The 20,412-nt window shown below is 48.1% G+C and overlaps 1 protein-coding gene across 2 annotated transcripts in view; it reads right to left on the bottom strand.

Moving 5' to 3' along the window:
- LOC307077137 (glutamate receptor 4) overlaps positions 1-20,412 on the bottom strand; it is a gene marked incomplete at its 5' end in the record, with an annotated part of 90,864 nt that overhangs the window by 39,033 nt on the left and 31,419 nt on the right. For both annotated transcript variants that reach the window (XM_079738440.1, XM_079738441.1), the window contains 4 exons: positions 1,358-1,516; positions 3,193-3,246; positions 5,236-5,420; positions 14,177-14,416. In XM_079738440.1, coding sequence (XP_079594566.1) covers positions 1,358-1,516; positions 3,193-3,246; positions 5,236-5,420; positions 14,177-14,416 — 638 coding nt within the window. The remainder of the gene's footprint in view (positions 1-1,357; positions 1,517-3,192; positions 3,247-5,235; positions 5,421-14,176; positions 14,417-20,412) is intronic.

The following is a 20,412-nucleotide window of genomic DNA, read 5'->3' as shown; positions in this document are numbered from 1 at the left end:
GATAGCCTTCTGTCAGGTGACTCTGGCCGGACCCACCCAGCTGACCCGGCTGACTGGCTCCATAATGTACATTGCTATCCGCCATCGCCTAATTGATTTCAGGTCTCTGTACATAATAAAAGTCAGTGTTCCGGCAAGGCTCATAATAACCAGAGGACTTGTCTGGACTCACAGGCACGCAACCACACACACACACGTACGCACGCACAAGCAAACACACACACACACACACACAGGTGGAGAACGCCCATGGTTTAATGGGGGATAAGGGTAGCGTTATCAAATAAAAATCACTGTGAGATGTGCTCACAGACACAGAGTGGTATAGTGTGTGCGATGGGGTATGGCACTATTTGGGGGGTTTATTATCTCAGAGGGCGCATGGTTATCCCAGTACATAAACTGTGGTGGGCCAGACGCACCAGAGCGCAGGTTTAAAGAATTGACAGGACTGAAAAAAGATCAGTGCATCGTATTCCCCAACGCTTTCCCAGGCAGTTCAACTGAGCCAGGCTGAGACATGCACTCAAAGCACCCGGGGAGATCTCATGTAATCTTGCCGAGGTACACACCGCTAAAGCAGTGAGGCTAAATTGTGTGCTTTGCCCAGGGAATACACCGCACGGTACACATACTTTATTAGCAAGCCAGTGAAGTAGATTTGTGGCATGTTGTGGTGTTGTTTGTGTCACGGTATCGGATCAAGCATTGCTAACAAGGGTGCATAAGTGAGCCACTTAATAGGCAGACGAGTAATGTGCTTAGGAGCTAATAGTGACAAGGTCAAGGACATTTGGCTTTTAAAAGCGCAGCGCTAAGAGAGTGAGATATGAATGCTTAATGCAGGCATGATATGCCACCCATCCGCCAGCCATAATTTATCCGGAGCGGGAAAACTGCTAACGGCATAAAGAGACAGTGAGAGACAGATCTAAGAGGTAGCTCATGCTACCTGTTGAGAAACAAATAGCTCTGGGTGCGACAACACAGAAAACATTTTATAGTTAGACAAAACATTCTATGCTAATAAGATAGCACCAAAATGCTCAAGAGTGAAGGAAAGGATAGTGAGCCTGCTTTGCTTACAAGCTAGTGGCAAAATGCTGAAGAACGTGGTAGTAGATGTGCTATGCTAGTGCTGTAATGCTAACGAGTGTTGTAGGAGGTGCTTGCTATGCTAACAAGCTAGCAGCTAAATTCCAAAGAGTGTGGTGAAGGGCATGCTATGATGCAAGCTAGCCACTATGCCTGGGAGCGTAGAAGTGTCAGGGTACAACCCCGACGAGTAAGCAGATGTTATGTTAAAGGGATTTGGCGTTGGGTGTGTCGCTAGGTGTGGGCGTGGCAGTGGGCGTACTTTGGGAGGGGCGTCGGAGCCGGGGTACTCGCGCTGGTCCAGTTTGTTCCAGCGCTGCATCAGCTTGATGACCATGGGGTTGCTGAAGTCCACCAGTTGGAAGCCTGTCACATTGGCCCCGCCGTGCATGAAACGCTCCAGGTTAATGTCCTTAAAGCCCTGGTGGAGGAGAGGGGGAGATAGAGAGGGAGAGGGGGAGAGAGAGCAAGAGAGAGAGAGAGCAAGAGAGAAAGAGAGAGAGAGAGTGCAAGAGAGAGAGCAAGAGAGCGAGAGTGAGAGCAAGAGAGAGAGCGCAAGAGAGTGTGAGAGAGTGTGAGAGAGAAAAAGAACGAGAGTGAGAGTGACAGCGAGAGAGGGAGAAAGAACAAGAGAGTGCAAGATGGCAAGAGAGACAGAGTGAGATCAAGAGAGGGAAGGGAGAGAGAGAGAGAGAGAGACCGCACATAGAGGCACGGTTGAAGTGAAGCAAAGGGATGGAGGGATGGAGAGATGGAAAAAAGGGAGAGCAAAACACACAGCAAAGGGTTGAGCAGGACGGAAGACCGTTGCAAACACTGTGAGAGGAAAGCACCGGTCAAAGGGCAGGGTTGGCTTGGCAGAAAACCATTTATGGAATAAAAGATGGATGAGTACCGAATCTTAACAAAGTGTTCCCCCCTACCAAGTGCTACCCCTCTTGAGAAAACAACTTCTTCCTTTCCTCTGTACCCCCCCCCCCCACATACACACACAAACACATATAAATAACCTTTATCTCTCCCTTCATCTATCACACAGCTCCCTTGCCTCAGTACACCCCACCCACCAACCCCATACGCACGCACACATATAAAAACCTCCCCAAAACCGTTATATCTCCCTTCCTCCGTCTCAGTGGTCCACGGGGCCTTCCCCCCCTCGCTCAGTGTGGATCTAAACAAGAGGCTGCAGTGCGAGGGGCTGCAGAGCTGCGGTGGCAGCAGCAGCCCCAGAGCGGCCCCCTGCCAGCCTCAGTCTGCCTCAGCGGCCCATCGCAGTGCAGCCAGCATGGCTTGGTCGTCCGTTTAGCCAAGGCCACCTGACCGGAGGAGCGCCGCCACACAGAGCTGAGGGGGACTCAAGGACAGGGCGGGCGGCAGGACGCACAGTAAGAGCCACAGACAGGGAGAGGCATACTGACAGCCAGACAGGCAATCAGAGCGACAGACCGAGAGGCAGACTGACAGCCAGACAGGCAATCAGAGCGACAGACCGAGAGGCAGACTGACAGCCAGACAGGCAATCAGAGCGAAAGACAGGGAGAGGCATACTAAGAGCCAGACAGGCAATCAGAGCGACAGACCGAGAGGCAGACTGACTGCCAGACAGGCAATCAGAGCGACAGACCGGGAGGCAGACTGACAGCCAGACAGGCAATCAGAGCGACAGACAGGGAGGCAGACTGACAGCCAGACAGGCAATCAGAGCGACTGACCGAGAGGCAGACTGACAGCTACACAGACAGATAGAGATAGCTAGACAGACAGACAGACCGCTAGATAGACAGACAGCTAAAGGCATGAACAGCTCGACAGACAGCTAGGGAGACCCCTTAGACGGCAAGAAAGACAGACAGACGGACAAACCGGAAGAGGCCATAGACAGCTACAGAGAGATACTGTATATGGCTATACAGACAAATGGCTATGGAGATAAACAGACAGAATTGCTTGAGAGACAGACAAGAGATCAAGGGAGATAGATAGACAGACAGAGCGATAGACAGATATACAGCTTGAGACACAGACATGCAGAGAGATAGCTCGAGAAATAGACAGACGGACAGGATATACAGACAGTGAGACAGGTGTCCTTACCAGGTTAGCCATGATGTAATGGTATCCCTTGACGTGTTTGCCCACACTGACGATCTGCAGGGGTGGGTTTAGGGGGGGGATGAGAGAGCGGAGTTAGAGAGATCAGCGATAACCCGACCAGATGAGCATACTTAATCACCTCGCCACGGGGCTGACAGGGCACTTCCTGCGGCGCCGCGGCGTGGCTCTGACCGCCGCCTCTAATGGAGAACGCAGGGGTGTCCAAACAAATGAGCGGCCGTGTGTGCGTCTGCGTCTCGGGCTGTCGCGGGGAGTGTTACACGTCCGCCACTGAAGTTGTGACAATGCACCGCCCCCGCACCCGAGATGACACCGGAACACAACCAAAGCGACACCTCAACATCCGCACTCTCACCGGCTGACAAAGAGAGCCAAGTACGTACTAACAAACACATACACACGCACACAAAGGCACACACACACACACACACACACACACACAAACACACACACAAGCAGAGTGCGGTTGGTGGTAAAAAAGAAAGTGTGAAAGGGGACATCTGCTCGGAAGTCCCAAAAGAGCTAGGGAGTTAATAAGGCGGTGGAATAAAGTGTTCTGTGGAAGCCTTGGATGGGGTCACCCAATATATTAACTATTCCCGCTGTCAAGACTGTGTTGGTGTCTTTGTTAACTCTGGGCTTTACCCACCATCCCACCCTGGGCTTTTGTATACTTCACAGCAACCGGTGGGTTTTAATAAGCCAAATGTGTGGAGAATTATACAGACGTTGCTCATTTCACGGCGAGCAAAAACTGCCAAATCAGTTAGCGGTAGACGCTGCTGTGTCCATATGTGACTGAAAAACAGGTCTGGCAATGCCTTCGAATTCACAGGGGATCAGAAGAGCAGCTGCCCCTCATTACCGCAGGGCAAATTCAGGCCAATCTGTTGATAATCAGCCCAATAAAACATGGTGATCCTGAACCCAGCACTCTACATGTGCCACTGCTTTCAGCCCTGACGCTAAACGCATCAGACTAAAAGAGTACAACCGTTTGCGGCAGTCTAGGCACAGGAAAGAAAAATGTGTTATGTGTATTTAGAGCTTGTGCCGTGCAACAAGCAATGAGGTGTGTGCGTGTGCGTGTGCGTGTGTGTGTGTGTGTGTGTGTGTGTGTGTGTGTGCGCTCCAACGGCAGTATGTAGCCACAAAGAGCTCTGATATGTATGAGTGTGAGTGTGTGTGAGACGCTCTGTGGTGCACTGGGGTCTATCAAGATGTAACAGGACGTCTGCCAGTCCACCCCCGGGGCAAAGATGTGTATGTGCATGAACACACACACACACACACACACACACACACACACATGCTCAGATGCTCAGACGCGCAATCCCCTCTCCCCTGCACATGGACGCAAGAACGTGCGCACAGTGAGTTGTTAGCGCTATGACAGATGTCAGAGTGGAGATTTCCCGAATCATTGAACTATTAGGGAGACACCAGTTGCCCTGGAGGACCATGGGGAGTGGGGGGGGGGGGGGGGGGGGGGGACGAGACTATGGGGGGGTATTGTCTCTGAGTCATGTGTCTCCCGGCCCCTCGTCTGAGACAGCCAAGGGTCAGGAGCTCGGGCCCCAATGTCTGGTTTATCCTGCACCAGAGGCTCGGCAGTCCTGCTACCAGCATTTCTCCAGCTTGTTTGTTAGTTTGTCTTGGATATCTTTCTCACTGTTGTCCCCCTCGAGGCCGGCCCACACACTGTGGTAAAGTGCAACGTGTCCATGTCCTACTAATTGCGGTAAAAACACATCTCACTACTAGATCGTTTTTTCGGCACACACACACACACACACACACACACACACACACACACACACACACATAAAAATATATTTGTATACATGCTTGTACTGCAGTCAGGATATGAGCATACACTTCCTCTACAGCGATACAGTTTCTCAAACCGACGCTGAGCTCCCACGACACTACAACACACACACGAGACGCAGAGCAGAAACACATCATGACTCCAACACGATGGGGCGCTGAGAGGAGACCCCCCCCCGGGGGGGACGTCACCTGCTCCAGCATGTTGTTGAGCCGCTCCGCCTCCAGGTCGATCACAAACTTCTTCTCCTGCCGGCGGTCCAGGTCCTCTAGGAGGCGGCGGTAGCTGGCGTCGTTGAAGTTCTCCACGCAGATGGCGCTCACCTGCCAGTTGTTCTGGCCCGCCTTCTCCATGATGGCCTGCAGGATGGAGTACCCTGGGGAGGGGGGGGGGAAGACATGCTTGGTTTGAGACATGACCCACTTGTAATGGGTGATAAAACCTTAACATCTTCTCTGACCCAGACATTCCCCATCTGGATCCTCAACACAAACAGTGTGGGTGGATAACCTTACATAGATGGCTTTTGAACTGAAAAGCTATAGACTATTAAGGCTGTATACCTTTTGACATGTGTGCACGGCTAAAGATACTGTATCATAATGTAATGGGATGTGATCCACATCAATGTGAGTCAAAGGGTGAGAAGTGTGTTTCCACCGTCCTCTCAGTCGAGACCCACAGATTGTCTTGAAACGGAACACAAACCCATTGGGGTGGCGTTAACTTGTGGTAGCACCCCAATACACCTCAACGCTGTGCAGCCGAGCCCATTTCTAAATGTGCCACTCCTGGAAAAAAAGATATAACGCGGCCTTGAAGTACATCCCATATTATGCAATGTGAGTGCTTCGAGCGAGCTGTGAAGTGTATTTGGCTTAAACAATAAACCGGTCTTGGATCCAGCGACCCGTGCATTGGAGCAGTGAACTGGTCAAAAGAAAGGCACTGAAATTGTTTTAGTTTTATGTTTTCAAAATAAATAAATAAAAAGAATTGGCTCAGTACGGTTCAGTGACAACAAGGAACATTACATGAATAGAACAGAGATTTCAATGAGAGAAAAAAGCTGCCTTCGGTTGCCCAAAATCCCTGGTCTTTAGAAAGTGCAACAGGCACACTCTAGTTTGTGTAAATATCATAAATCCTTCATCCCTCTCCAACAGAGCCGCTTCTTTAGTCAGTAAATGAAAGAAAACTCTGACAATATGGTGGCATACTCTGTGTGTGTGTGTGTGTGTGTGTGTGTGTGTGTGTGTGTGTGTGTGTGTGTGTGTGTGTGTGTGCGTGTGCGTGTTAGTGTGCCTGTGTGCATGTGTGTTTGTGTGTGTGGGGGAAGATGGCGAGGAGTGGATTGGTGGTGGCGGGGCTGTGGACCTCGCTGTCAGCTCTGTGTGGATAGAAGGCGGGCGTCACACAGCAGACCTGGGTGCGGTGAGGGCGGCTGCTCTCTCACCACCCCCGCCAGGAACAGATGTTCCACCTCCCCCTCCCCCTTTTAAACGCTCCCGCCTGGTGGCCATCACAATCTGGCTACCCATCTCCCTGCGCTCCCAATTAGTGGAGAAACCCACCCGCCCACAAACACACACACACACATACATACACAAACGCACACACAGACACACACACACACACACACATTAACATCACAGATTAATCCACATGCCCCAAGCAAAGGTGGGCTCCCGTGCCCCCTGTGTTGTGGTTGGCTCCCTTCTGAGCCAATCGAAATCATTCTTCTGTATGCACCCCTCATAACTCTGTGTGTGTCTTTGGCCTGTGTGTTTCCTCACCTGCCCACCAGGGGCACTGTTTTTCATTCCACATGTCCTCAATACCTCCGCTCCTTCTCCTGTCGTTGCATCTCGTATTTCATCTCTGTGTGTCCTGTGTTTCACAGTTCTTGAGGATAACATCCACAACTGATATGATATTTAACGTCTTTGGAATGGCTATTTATTTTAATCAATAAATTATGTTTGTGCCACATGCATGATGTAAACTTTGTAACCTAGCTACTGCTACGGTTATAGAGCCCATGTTGACCTTGATTCAAACTGAAAGAGGGGCAGCTCAACTCTAAAAAAACTCTGGCAAATGCATACATACTGACATAATAAATATTAATCACCACTGAATATCCAACCCAAATCTGTTTATCTTTAGTCTTTCCATTCTGTGGTCTACAAATTGTCCCCATTTAAAGAAATGCAGAAAACCATGTTCTCCAAGCATTTAGACAGAAGGGATAAAAGACTGTGAAATGCAACTGAATTGGGGATAAAAAATCCACATCATTAAAGGCAATGGTCACACTTAGCTATTTTATAATATAATAGAGTACTTCTGCGTGGCATGTTCGGAGAAGATTGCAGTCTGCCACATAAACTAAATTCTAGCGAAAAGATAATGAAAAAGATGGCTAATGGGAGATTGTTAGGAGATTTGCATTCTCAATTGGTCCCATTTGGAAAAATAAGGTAAATTTTTCAACATCTCAGCACACTGTCACATTGGTCACATGGAAACGAAACAGAGTCGATGTACTTTCTTCAGAACACAAGTATAAATCTGAACTCTCCTGTATTTTCCTTTAATTTAGATTCTAATTGTTAGTGGCATGATTCCTAAATGAGCCTATTAAAACATTTTCAATAAATGCAAAGTTCCCTCCTCTGGTCAATACAGAATCAATGTTGGTTGGAGATTATGATCTAAAGATGCCTGGACTGGTCCCAGCGTGGTTGTTTCTGCTGAGCTTGTGAATAGACAAGATGATTTGAAGAACTCATCTAAACCAGAGAGCTTTTCCATTCTTTTCTTAGTTGAACAAATGGTGTGAACATTACAGTGCAGAGTCAGCAGTTTTACGGGCAGTGTGTTTGCCTGTAATTGATTCAACTAAAATCTCCGATAACACATGTTCTCTATAATTACTTTGAGGATTCACCACACACAGCATAGAAAATGACTTGACAAGCAATGGTTTGTATAATCAGTACACATCTGTTTTATAGTTTCCTGTGTCATTGGTTCTTCAGTTTCTCAGTATCTCTTTATAGTCATTTATACGGAGATTGCAAGGCTTGTATATAATTCTGTGCATATTGACTATCTTGAATAAGTTGAAGCTACAGACATAGGTGATTTACCTTGTGAACAGCCATATTACAAGAGCGGAAACTTGATTTCACATAAATACTATTTTATATGGAGCTCCAGAACTACTGAGCTGGATTTATATATGTATATGTACCATTCCATTTTAAATACTTTTCAGTATGGGAGTTTTTTTAAGCCGTTTGCAATTATACTGGATGCCATTGTTAATTCATAGCTCTAGCCGCTGAATCGACCTTCTGGTTTATGCATTAATGCAAAAATACTGGCTTCTCTCTTGGAGAAATGAATGATTACAGAATGCATTTGATTCAGCCGCTGTCATTCACTGAAGCGGCACTACCACTGCCTTCTTTGTAAAAGGGTGAAGGGCTTCAATGGTGGTCATGATGTTTCTTGAGGACGGATCGAATGATGGAAGAATAAAAGGATGGATGATAAAAAGGATAGAAGGATGAATGAAAGGAAGGATGGAAGGATGAATGATAGGAAGGATGGAAGGATGAATGATAGGAAAGATGGAGGACCGGAAGGTGGAGGGATGGCTGGAGGGATGGCTGGAGGGATGGCTGTATGGATGGCTGCCAGAGACTCCTGCCTCAGCAGCGCTCCATCAGCAAGAACCACAAGAGAGATCCTAACCCACTGTTTCCCTTGGAATGCTCCTATTGGGAACCTCTTAGCAGAGTGTGTGTGCGTAACCTCTATTGGTTTTTCCAAGAAGCTAATAGCCTCAGCTATTGTTTTTCCAATAGTTACTGCCCCCACCAGCCTTTCCTTTATCAATGCATCTCATTAACCATCTCTCACGGTGCCATGGGGGGGCTGCATGCATCTTGTCCGGGGGGGGTTCCCGTTCACTTCTACGAGGCCAACAGTCAGGATCTGGGAGCAGCATCGCTTTGCCTTGGCGTCTGCTGCTGCCCGTTTACACTGTCTGATGACGCAGGATGACCCACTCCGAGGGCCTTCAAGCGGCCTCATGCCTTGCGTCTCCATTTTAATTAAATGATTACATCTATCATTTGATCCAGACCTATTAGCCTGGTGGTCGCCCAGCACAGGCCTGTTTAATGTGCCTGAACAGCGACACACTTCTGTGCTCTTCTGTGCAGTTTTTCTGCACGGCCGGAAAACCGAGAGCAGCTCTCAGTCACATAAAAAAACCTTTCTCCTTGGTTGGTTTTATCATCGTCTGGGGGCAGTAACCTCTCCCTATTCCGTCCCACCACAACAACCCCACCCTGCCTGCACCCCGACGTGCAGCCAAGAGCTGGAGATTAAAAATGTAGTCACGGTGTAATGGAGATGATGTGATAGCACATGGGGATGCGGACTGTAAACAGTGGCACTGGGGTTGGGAGTCCCCCCCGTCCTCGTCCCTCCTGCGCGGGGTTGATCGCGGACCAGATAAATGCGTAGCCGGCGGTGGTTAGAGGAGCAGTGCAGAGGAGCAGCCGGTTACATCCACGCGGTTACGGATAGCACCACTGGGGCTAACGTGATTGGCTAGCGGTTTTTGAAGCATTACATTAAAGGGAGACATTAGTATGTGTGTGTGTGTGTGTGTTTGTGCGTGCGTGCGTGCGTGTGTGCGTGCGTGCGTGGGGCTGCATTTGCGGCAGTTAATCCTGCAGTGCATGTGCAGGGGAAGCACATGCACCTTCGTTCATTTCTTTCCGTATGCATATGCTTGTATTTTCAATGCATTCATTTTGCATCTTAGGGTGTGTGCTTGTGCAAAGTGCTTGTGCATGATCGTTGGAACGTGCCGGGTGTGTGTATGGGTGTGTGTACGTGAGGGGAACATTACGTCACATTAGATCACTGCCCCAATCACAACGGTCCCTCCCTTCCTCTTGGCCTCCTCCAGGGAGACCAAAATACACCGTCTGCACCCCAACGAGTGTTCACTGGGTGGGTGCTTCTTTTAGTTTTCCTTCCCCAGTGGTTTCCACCAATGTGTGTGCATCTAAAGCCAGTCCAACCAGTATATTATCTAGACTATGTGCCTTAGATCCACATCTAGAGTCAGTCCAACCAGTATATTATCTAGACTATGTGCCTTAGATCCACATCTAGAGTCAGTCCAACCAGTATATTATCTAGACTCTGTGGTTAGATCCACATCTAACCTCTACTGGCTGTGCAGCTCTTTACCCGCTCTTTACTGCTGTACAGCTTACAGGATACAGGACTCACCCCCAGGACCCACCCCCCCCAGGACCCACCCCCCCCAGGACTCACCCCCAGGACCCCCAGGACTCACCCCCAGGACCCACCCCCCCCAGGACCCACCCCCCCCAGGACTCACCCCCAGGACCCCCAGGACTCACCCCCAGGACTCACCCCCAGGACTCACCCCCAGGACCCCCAGGACTCACCCCCAGGACCCACCCCCCCCAGGACTCACCCCCAGGACCCCCAGGACTCACCCCCCCCAGGACTCACCCCTAGGACTCACCCCCCCAGGACTCACCCCCAGGACTCACCCCCAGGACTCACCCCCCCCAGGACTCACCCCCAGGACTCACCCCCAGGACTCACCCCCAAAGAAAAAATGATTACAAAACCATTTGCAATAGCCGTACTTTTGTAATCGTACTTGACCAGTACGTACTACTCAAACGTTTACACGTCTGCAACCCTCCTACATTCTGTTGGGTTCTCTGTTTTAATAGTCACTAGTTATTGCCGGTGCATCCTAAGATTCATCCAGCTCTCCTCTCCTCCACCTCTCCCCTGCTTTCCTCCACCTCCCCTCTCACCTGCCCTCCCCTTTCCTCCACCTCTCCTCTCACCTGCCCTCCCCTTTCCTCCACCTCCCCTCTCACCTGCCCTCCCCTTTCCTCCACCTCTCCTCTCACCTGCCCTCCCCTTTCCTCCACCTCCCCTCTCACCTGCCCTCCCCTTTCCTCCACCTCCCCTCTCACCTGCCCTCCCCTTTCCTCCACCTCTCCTCTCACCTGCCCTCCCCTTTCCTCCACCTCTCCTCTCACCTGCCCTCCCCTTTCCTCCACCTCTCCTCTCACCTGCCCTCCCCTTTCCTCCACCTCCCCTCTCACCTGCCCTCCCCTTTCCTCCACCTCTCCTCTCACCTGCCCTCCCCTTTCCTCCACCTCCCCTCTCACCTGCCCTCCCCTTTCCTCCACCTCCCCTCTCACCTGCCCTCCCCTTTCCTCCACCTCCCCTCTCACCTGCCCTCCCCTTTCCTCCACCTCCCCTCTCACCTGCCCTCCCCTTTCCCCCACCTCTCCTCTCACCTGCCCTCCCCTTTCCTCCACCTCCCCTCTCACCTGCCCTCCCCTTTCCTCCACCTCTCCTCTCACCTGCCCTCCCCTTTCCTCCACCTCCCCTCTCACCTGCCCTCCCCTTTCCTCCACCTCCCCTGTCATGAATACACTGCCATCGCCTCTGGCACCTCTATCCTCCCTTCCACATCCATGACAAAACACACACGCACACACACACTGAGGTTTGCAAAGACCCACATTCCCATGCATGGATTTACATAAGAAACAAAAGGATGCACGCTCATTTGATCAAATGCACATTCACACAAACACTAAAGAGGCAACTGAACTGGTCTACTACAGCTCTCTCTGACGTGCTGCCGGGAGTCAGACAGGAGCGCATCGACAGAGGGCAGCCATGCGGCGGATTATTTCACATTTCAGTCAATACTGGATGAAGGCTCGGGCCGCTGTGTGTGTGTGTGTGTGTGTGTGTGTGTGTGTGTGTGTGTGTGTGTGTGTGTTTGTGAGCGCACGTGCGTGTGTGTGTGAAAAAAAAGCACACCTCATACTAGACAGCAGCAGAATACTATTGGATTCAGTAGTGTAGCGTACACAATAGTATGATATTACTCGCACATTCCATATTGCACGCATTCAGCACTTCCTGTTAAGATTGAATGCAACAATGCCTGACCAACAACAGACCTTCTGTTGACAAGAGACATATTATTCAGTAATTGCTGTGCTATTCTGTGTTGTTTTGACGCATCGAACGCTCCTCATGCAAACACACTCTAAGACTAGTAGTTGAGGGACCATTTAATGAGTCAACTGACTATTTTGACGGTAAATAGCATTCATTCAGGCTGCCCTTCATTTCGCCAATGAGGCCTCTCAAAGTGCGCTACATGCAATGCCTGATATTCATGCGTTCACACACCGATGGTGATGTGAATGTCAAGCAATTAAGGCACTCAGGCACATTTTCTAAGCATGTTTTCTCAGATTCAGTTTGAAATGATAGCCACTTGCCAGCAAGGCCAGTCGAGAAAGTGCCTTGCTACAAAAATGAAATAAACAAAATCATCTCATAAGGGGCATGCCAAGCATACAGTTTGGATTTTCCACTTTCCACTGGGTTTTTCCAGCAGCACGTAGCCATTTCTCACACCTGAAAAATGCTTATTGTTGAGGATTTTGCGTCTATGGAAAGCAAGAGTTGCAGAAATTGATTTCCACTGATCAGCTTAACCAAAGAAAGGAAAATAGGCCAAGAAAAAGAAGGATATAGTAATAAAGTGAGGTGATACACAAAAGGTGATATCATGGTCCTCACTGAAAGATTACAAGCTTGCAGAATAAAAAGACATATTGTATTTTTCTGTGTATCCCGATTATACCTTTTTTCAGCAGGAGCACTCTGTCCTGATAACAGAAGGTGACCTCATGAAAATCTATAATCAATAAAATGCACTTGGCCTCCTAACCCTCTGCAACATTAAGATCATTCTTTGTTTCCCCACGACCAAGGGATTACGTTTGGGAAAGTGTTGCCTTATCTAACCACAGACTTCCACTATGCAGTTGTGGCACGTGACCTATAAAAAAATATGAATTCATATTATGATGCTTATTATTGAAAATGGTCAACTCTAAAAAAGTCTCGGTGGGGAATGGACACACTTAGGGGCGGTAGTTTCACCAAAGTTTGAAAACTGTTGAGCAGTGACCCGGCTGTCCCTGTTGTACTCACAGTGCAACTGTCAACCGCTACAGCCACCCGGCGTTTGGAGGTGACAGCCCCTGGCGCGCACACACCATTTTGGGGACATCTTCTTGAACAGGACGAGGATGAGAGGAGGGGGGGGGGGGGGGGGGGGGGAGGGGGGGGGGCAGCACCACGCAAACAGCCTTCTAGCTAGCAGGGAGTCTGTTCCGCCAGTCAGTCATGTACTGATCGACACCACCCACACACATACACCCCCTGCAGGCTGTTTCAACACAGCGGGTGGAAGTGAAGTGAGAACAGGGATATACCACCAGGAATGGATGTACATGTACCTGCTTTGGAGTGTGTGTGTGTGTGTGTGTGTGTGTGTGTGTGTGTGTGTGTGTGTGAAACAAAAAAAAAAAAAACAGCCTTTATCTCAATATGTGTATATATATATATATGTTATGTACATATATTTCAACATTTAAACAATAAGAAGTCACTGTTATCCAAATGGACTTGCAGTGGATTGAATATCTGCATGTAGCGGTTAAAGTATTAAAGTGTCGGGGGATTGAATCCAGAACCTTATAGCTATATACCTATATACCTTATAGTCTTACTTTATCAATACCAGGAATAACATTATTTATTTATTTGATTAATTAATGAATTCAGCTGTCACAGCAGAAAGTTCAGGACATGTCTACGAACATATACATCTCTGTACATCCATTGACAATAGGCCTACTCCATAATTACAAAAACTCCCAATATTGCAATTGCAATTATTCATTGCAATTGACAGATTATGATTAAATTAATATTGTGCAGCTCCTGTATATAAAAAATTATATAATAACCAAGTGATGCCGAGTTTGAACAGTAAGTAATTGGATTTGAATGTGACAGACACACAAAATCAAATGAATACGTCGTTTGTTTTCATTTGATTAACCTTTTCCTAATTTTCCGTCTAATCCCAGCGGAATCCAAAACCGCCATTTTGAATCCCATCCCCCTCCACACCGACCACACCCACAGCCGTGTGAGCCCCCTTACCCCGGTCGGTGTCGTAGAGGAAGACAAACTTGTTCCAGTCGTAGTGGTCCAGCAGCGAGAGCAGGGCCCCTCGGATGGAGGGCCGCAGCTGCAGGGTGAACTGGCTCTCGCCCTCGGTGGGGAAGCTGGGCGTGATGAGGCTGATGTGCAGCGCCCCGCAGAAGGACGTCAGCGTGTGCACTGAGCGCTTGTCGTACAGGCCGAAGATGGCGAAGACGCCCCGAGAGTACTGCGAGCAGACTGGGGAGAGGGGGGGAGACAAAGAGGGGAGGAAGAGAGACGTAAGAAGGGTTTTTGTGTTTATTTACTGTGGTGTTTGATGCTTTGGATGTTTTAAATAGTAGTCCGGGTCATAGCAATGGTTTTGATTTTGAGAGAAAGAGAAAGGAAAGTGAGACAAAAGAAAATGATCCAGAGAGAGGGAGAGAGTCTCTCTCTCTCTCTCTCTCTCTCTCACTCTCTCTCTCTCTCTCTCCCTCTCTCTCCCCCCCCCTCTCTCTCTCTCCCTCTCTCTCCCCCCCTCTCTCTCTCTCCATCTCCCTCTCTCTCTCCCTCTCTCTCTCTCTCTCTCTGTCTCTGTCTCTCTCTCTCTCTCTCTCTGGCTCTGGTGTTAGTGTGCATGAGGTAATGTTTTCTCTGTGAGGAATGCACACTGGGTTTCTTTAATGAGTGCCGCTGAAATGCGACACGACAAACGGGTGCCACAATAAAAGGGACACCCGTTTGTCATCCCCCGTTTCCTCGTACCATTCGTCATCTAAAAATAATCTGCTGTACTGCCGCGCTGGCTAAACTGGGAGCAGGAAACATCAACAGTACTCGTCATAAGCACCGCATTCTAGTCCCCTCTCCCTCCCTCTCTGAATCTGTTTATCGTCGGCCCATGAACATGATTCACTCCAGAGTCGGAACAGTGTGTTTAAGCTGGAACACACACACACACACACACACACACGCACACTCACACACAAACATATGAAAGGACCCACATGCCTGGATTTAGATAAGAAGCAAAACAGGACGCATACACATAATCAAATGCACACACACACACACACTCACACACACTAGGATAAACTCTAAAGTAGGCATACACACACACACATACACACACACATACACACACACAAACACACACACCAACACACACAGTGTACTGCTCAAGGCTTCTCCTCATTAAATTGCAGTTTGGCTGTCTACAAGACCCATAACATAATTGCCCATTTTTCTCCCTCTCTCAGTCACTCTGTCTGTCTTATACACACACACACATGCACACACACACACACAGACCACAAAGGGAACAGCAAAGAGGCAAACAGCTTTTGCCAGCTACTTTTCCCACACTCAATATTAAACGGACGTGTTAAGAGAGGCTACTGAAACAATATAAACGAGCAAGGTGGATAAATAAGAGCCGGTGGGCATGTGTACGTGGCTTCAGACCGTGAAGCTGTTGTACCTGCAATGGTTAACATGTCAGTTCGGACTCACAGACGCAGTGAGCACAGCCTAGTGGGTGAGCAAGGCCCCATAGACAGACCTGACCTCCCAGCGAAGGGGAGAAGGCTGTGTGTACCCACTGCACACAAAGCCAGGGGGATACCCAGCGGCCCCTCCCAGCCCCATGTGGGTGAACTATATCATTTTATAGCTACACATCACACACACAACGTCCTCCGCGACCGGGGGGTCATCAACAAACGGCCACACCTAAGAAAGGCGAACATGCAACAACAACGGCAGCAGGGAGATACGTGTCATCTCTAAGCGAGACAGCAAATCCAGGGTAATGGTCCTCCTACCCCCTGGCCATCCCCCCCCCCCCCCCCCCCCCCCCCCAACCCCACATTCATCCTCCCCAACGGTCTGTCAATAAAGTTTACGGAGACGGGTGAAGTCCTTCTGTAACCTACAGAGACAGACACAGACAGCCTCATTGGATTAGGTGGTACAGCTGCGCTGCTCAATCCAGAAGGAAACATCAAAGTTGATATAATACAATAAACACAACAGTCAATATAAACAACAAACACTGCATAAATACACTTTTGATTATAAAAACAATATGCATCTTACCCACAACTGAATTTAATGAAACATGCAAGTCAATTCTCAAAGATATACCCCGAAGCTAAATCAAAGTAAGTGACTCTACTGTAAACCGGGGACATAGTTTGATTAACTCAACCCCTATTAACCATCCCAACCATTACCACTTGCATCGTTGATGTACTCTGCCATCTTTGATGTTTTTCCGGTGACAGGCCTCACCTGCGCAAAGTGTTAATGAGATAACGTCATTATCTGTTATTAAAGGCCTGAACGCCTCCAATGGTAACTGTGAAATAATTACCCTGAGATTGCAAGCACAGCAGTCCTGCCCTCTCTGCCCGGCTTTCCCCTGGCATGAGGTAATGGCATGGGCAGGTTATGGCCCAGCGTGTGTGTGCATGTGTGTGCACGCGTGTGTGTGTGTGTGTGTGTGTGTGTGTGTGTGTGTGTGTGTGTGTGTGTGTGTGTGTGTGTGTGTGCATGTGGCCTAATGCATCATCAGCCTAATGATGCACATCTGGCCACACCTGCTCCCATCACAGCGAGGACCAATTTAGCAAAATGTTTTTAATAATGCGTGTCTCTATGTGTGTGTGGAGGGTGTGTTTGGGATTGTACGTGCATGAAGTTCATTTGTATATGTGTGTGTGTGTGTGTATGCAGTAATTAAGTGTGCCTCTGTGTGTTTGGTGTGTGTGTGTGTGTGTGTATGTGTGTGTTCATGCAGTAAATGTGCATGCGTGTGCGTGAGCGTGTTTCTACCAGGGTATGGCGTGAGCATTCAGACTCTCTACTCCAGAACTGTTCGCACAACCAAATGATGATGCCTCGCGGGACCGGCCCGGCCAGTGGGTTGTGTTTCCCCACAAGTCCCCTCATCTACTGATATCCAAGCATTGATGGCCTCTTTCATTCATCGTTCAGCCCACAAGTATCTGTCATGTATAAGGCCCTTCAGTAAACAGCAAGGTTTAGCTGAATCTGTTAATCACTTTGTTTCTGATCTCATTATAGCTGCATGTTGTGTGAAGTGTGTAGCTTGTTGAAGATGTTGCTTCATCAAATCAATGACGTGCACTGGCAGTATTATGCATTACTCCCCTCTATATAAAGGAAGGTTGGAGGCAGGAAGCGTGGTTGTATGAAGAAGGGGGGGGTTTGTTGGACATTCACATGGACATTCACACAAACTGTGGAGACAATTGTGTCTATTTTCTCGAAAGAAAAAAATGGGTCCATACCCATAACCATTGTTTCTTTATCCTTCCTGACATTTAGCGTTTCAGGTGCACTGCAGCATTGGCTATAGGGCAGGCTTAGGCAGAATATAAGCAATATTGCTTAACATATAAATAAACGATAACAGGAAATACGATTCTGTCAATCACAGTTAAGGGTCACGGTTAATTCTAGCGCGACCTGTGCACCCACGTGCACAAACGTGCACAGACACAGAAACAACAATCGGTTCTAGATTCCATATTGATACCAAAGAAGAAAGTCACTTGCGGGGAGCAGGTGAGCAGCGGTCAATATTGTTCCCCTTAACAACAGAACACTGGCCGTACAGACTCTAAATGAAAAGCAGCCAAACACTGCTTGTAGCGAAAAGATTAAAACCGCTACAGACAGGTAGCTTATTAAAGCTGTGCTTGGAATGGATGTGAAACGATGTGAAGTGTGATCACGCGCACATAAATACACACAAACACACACACACACACACACACACACACACACACACACACACACACACACACACACACTCACACGAGCATGCAAGCTTGGAAAACAGTGTTGCAGGAACCCTTGGTTTGAACTCCCTACTACACAATAGCCGAATAATCATTTATTCAACCTTATAAAGAACGTTCCTGTTGCAGTAAACAGACAAAAAGCGAAAAAAAAGGGCAATCAAGAGCAGGGTGGATTTGCCGCTTTGTTTGGGTTGATTGATGAACGGTTCCAGGAATGTCAGTTAGTCCAGTAGAAATTACATCACGTATGTGATTTATAAGCCCTCTTAAAACCCATGCTTTAGCCGATGACTTATTATAATGCAATCCTCACCTAATTGTCATCAAACTCCGAAAAAGTGTGTGTGTGAGCATGCTTACAGACACACCACCACAGTACGGTACAGTAATAACACACTTTATCCACAGAGCATCGTCTACAAAAGATCCCGTGGTGGTGGCTGTCAAAGTTAACTTTCCTCACTGACCTTATGAGCGAGGATAATTCATTGATGTTGCCTTAATGAAATCAACACAGGGATATTACCATGAATCATCCCATTAGGCTTACATCGGGCCCAACGTATAGCGTCGCGTTAGCGCCAAAGCTTTAGCATCCCAACGCAATAACCTTTAAAGCAACCGCTGCTTTCATCTACTCTGGGTCGGCGAGGCAGATTGCTTTGGTGACAAAATGCACACATGCACGCGCACGTGAACGTGCACACGCACACGCACAATTGGCAAATAATTGATCCTGTGTGTTTCAACTGCGCTCCCTTGACAGCGTGGTTGTAAAAATTAATTGATGTATCAATCTTAACCTGCTGATTGATTTGTGATCTGAAAATCAATTATAATCCATTATAATAATACACCCCATTTGAAATTGGAAATCAGGCACTAAATCTGCAGATGGGCTTAAGCCTGGCGGGGTGTCTATGCTTCAATTTCATTTCGATAGTTGGAATTGACTTCAAATCAAATCCAATAGTAATTTCTGAAATGAGCTGTTTAGCGTCTACACCCGTTAACCTTGTCGTAAATCCTTCCGGTGTTATCCTCCTCTACGGAGAATAAACCGCTCTTAAAAAACACGTTTCTGATAGTGAACCCAAGGTTGTCTGGACACTACACGGCCGAAATAGGATAGAGACAGAAACAAAACAAGCTTGTAAAATTCATTCTAAGCCCAGGACAGTTAACAGGTGATTTTACACTGGGCTGCTGAGGCTGACCTTCCAGAATAGGAATCAGACCACCATACCTCAGGCCTTAATACAGACCCGACACACTGCATGCTACACACTGCAGCAACCTGTGGCCAACCAATTCACATTTACAGGTCAACACACGTACTACAATACGCTGGCGGAGTCGCAAATAGATTGTCCATCACCTTCTACAGCCCAAGGACCCATTGGTGGACAGGGAAAGAGAGCGAATTTGAAATGAGATAAAGTATATCTAGGAAAGTAACAGCAAATAACAAAGTATAAGTATAAGTGTAATTTGTAACTGTACGAAAGCAGAAACCGGTATAGGCCGAAGAGAGCACTGACACAAAAATATCTGAATTAAACCAATTCATTGATGTTCGCAATATTTTCACAGTAAAATAATTTTGGCAGGCCCCTGCAATGCCTTTGCAGACCCCATACTGTTGGTGGACCCCCAGATGGTGACCCTGGCCAATAGGATTTATAAAGCATCATTCTAGCTGGCATTCCACTGGTTGGGAGGAGCTTTCATGAGAAAAGTTATGGAAACCCCTCGCGTGCCCATGCTGGCTGAAGCAGTTAATCTACACTGGCTTTTTTGCATTACAATGGCTTTGTGCATCACCTCAAATAACATGTTCAATAAAAGGGTTTTTATCACCTTAAAGAGAAATGTGCTTTTCACCAAATGTGCTTGACCGTTTGTATGGAAGCAAAGTTCAAAAGTAACACCTGCTGGCAGTCCATGGCTGATAGATTAGTATTAAATGTAGCATTTATTCAATCTATTATAGTGCTGAATTTATTCAAATGACTACATTACCCTGGTAGAGCATTTCAGCGTTAAATATTAAAACAATTGCTTTGTGAGGAGTTAAAGGTAAAACCCCCCCAAAATGATGTTGGACCTTGAACGTAAGGTTTAACATTTACCTCAGGGCTGCTTCATGACAGACGCGGTTGTTTTGCGTACAACCCCGAGAGACGCGTCAACCCGCCACACAAAAACACATTTGTGCACAATGGAGGGGTCAGAAACGAGACGACGCCGGCTTCAATCCATCAGCGTCAAACAGCGAATCAAACGGACTGGGTTCAGCCCGCCGCGACCCGCTGGCAGGGGAATGATGGCGTTACGATGACAAGCGAGTGGATGGCAGGGAGGGGGCTGGGGGTAGATGGGGGAATGGGGGGGGGGGGGGAGGACTTTCAGCGACAGACAGGA

Source organism: Pollachius pollachius (assembly GCF_949987615.1).
Source record: "Pollachius pollachius genome assembly, chromosome: 6".
Taxonomy (NCBI): Eukaryota; Metazoa; Chordata; class Actinopteri; order Gadiformes; family Gadidae; genus Pollachius; species Pollachius pollachius.
Note: the sequence above shows the minus strand (reverse complement) of the source record. Positions and strands in the feature narration are given on the sequence as shown.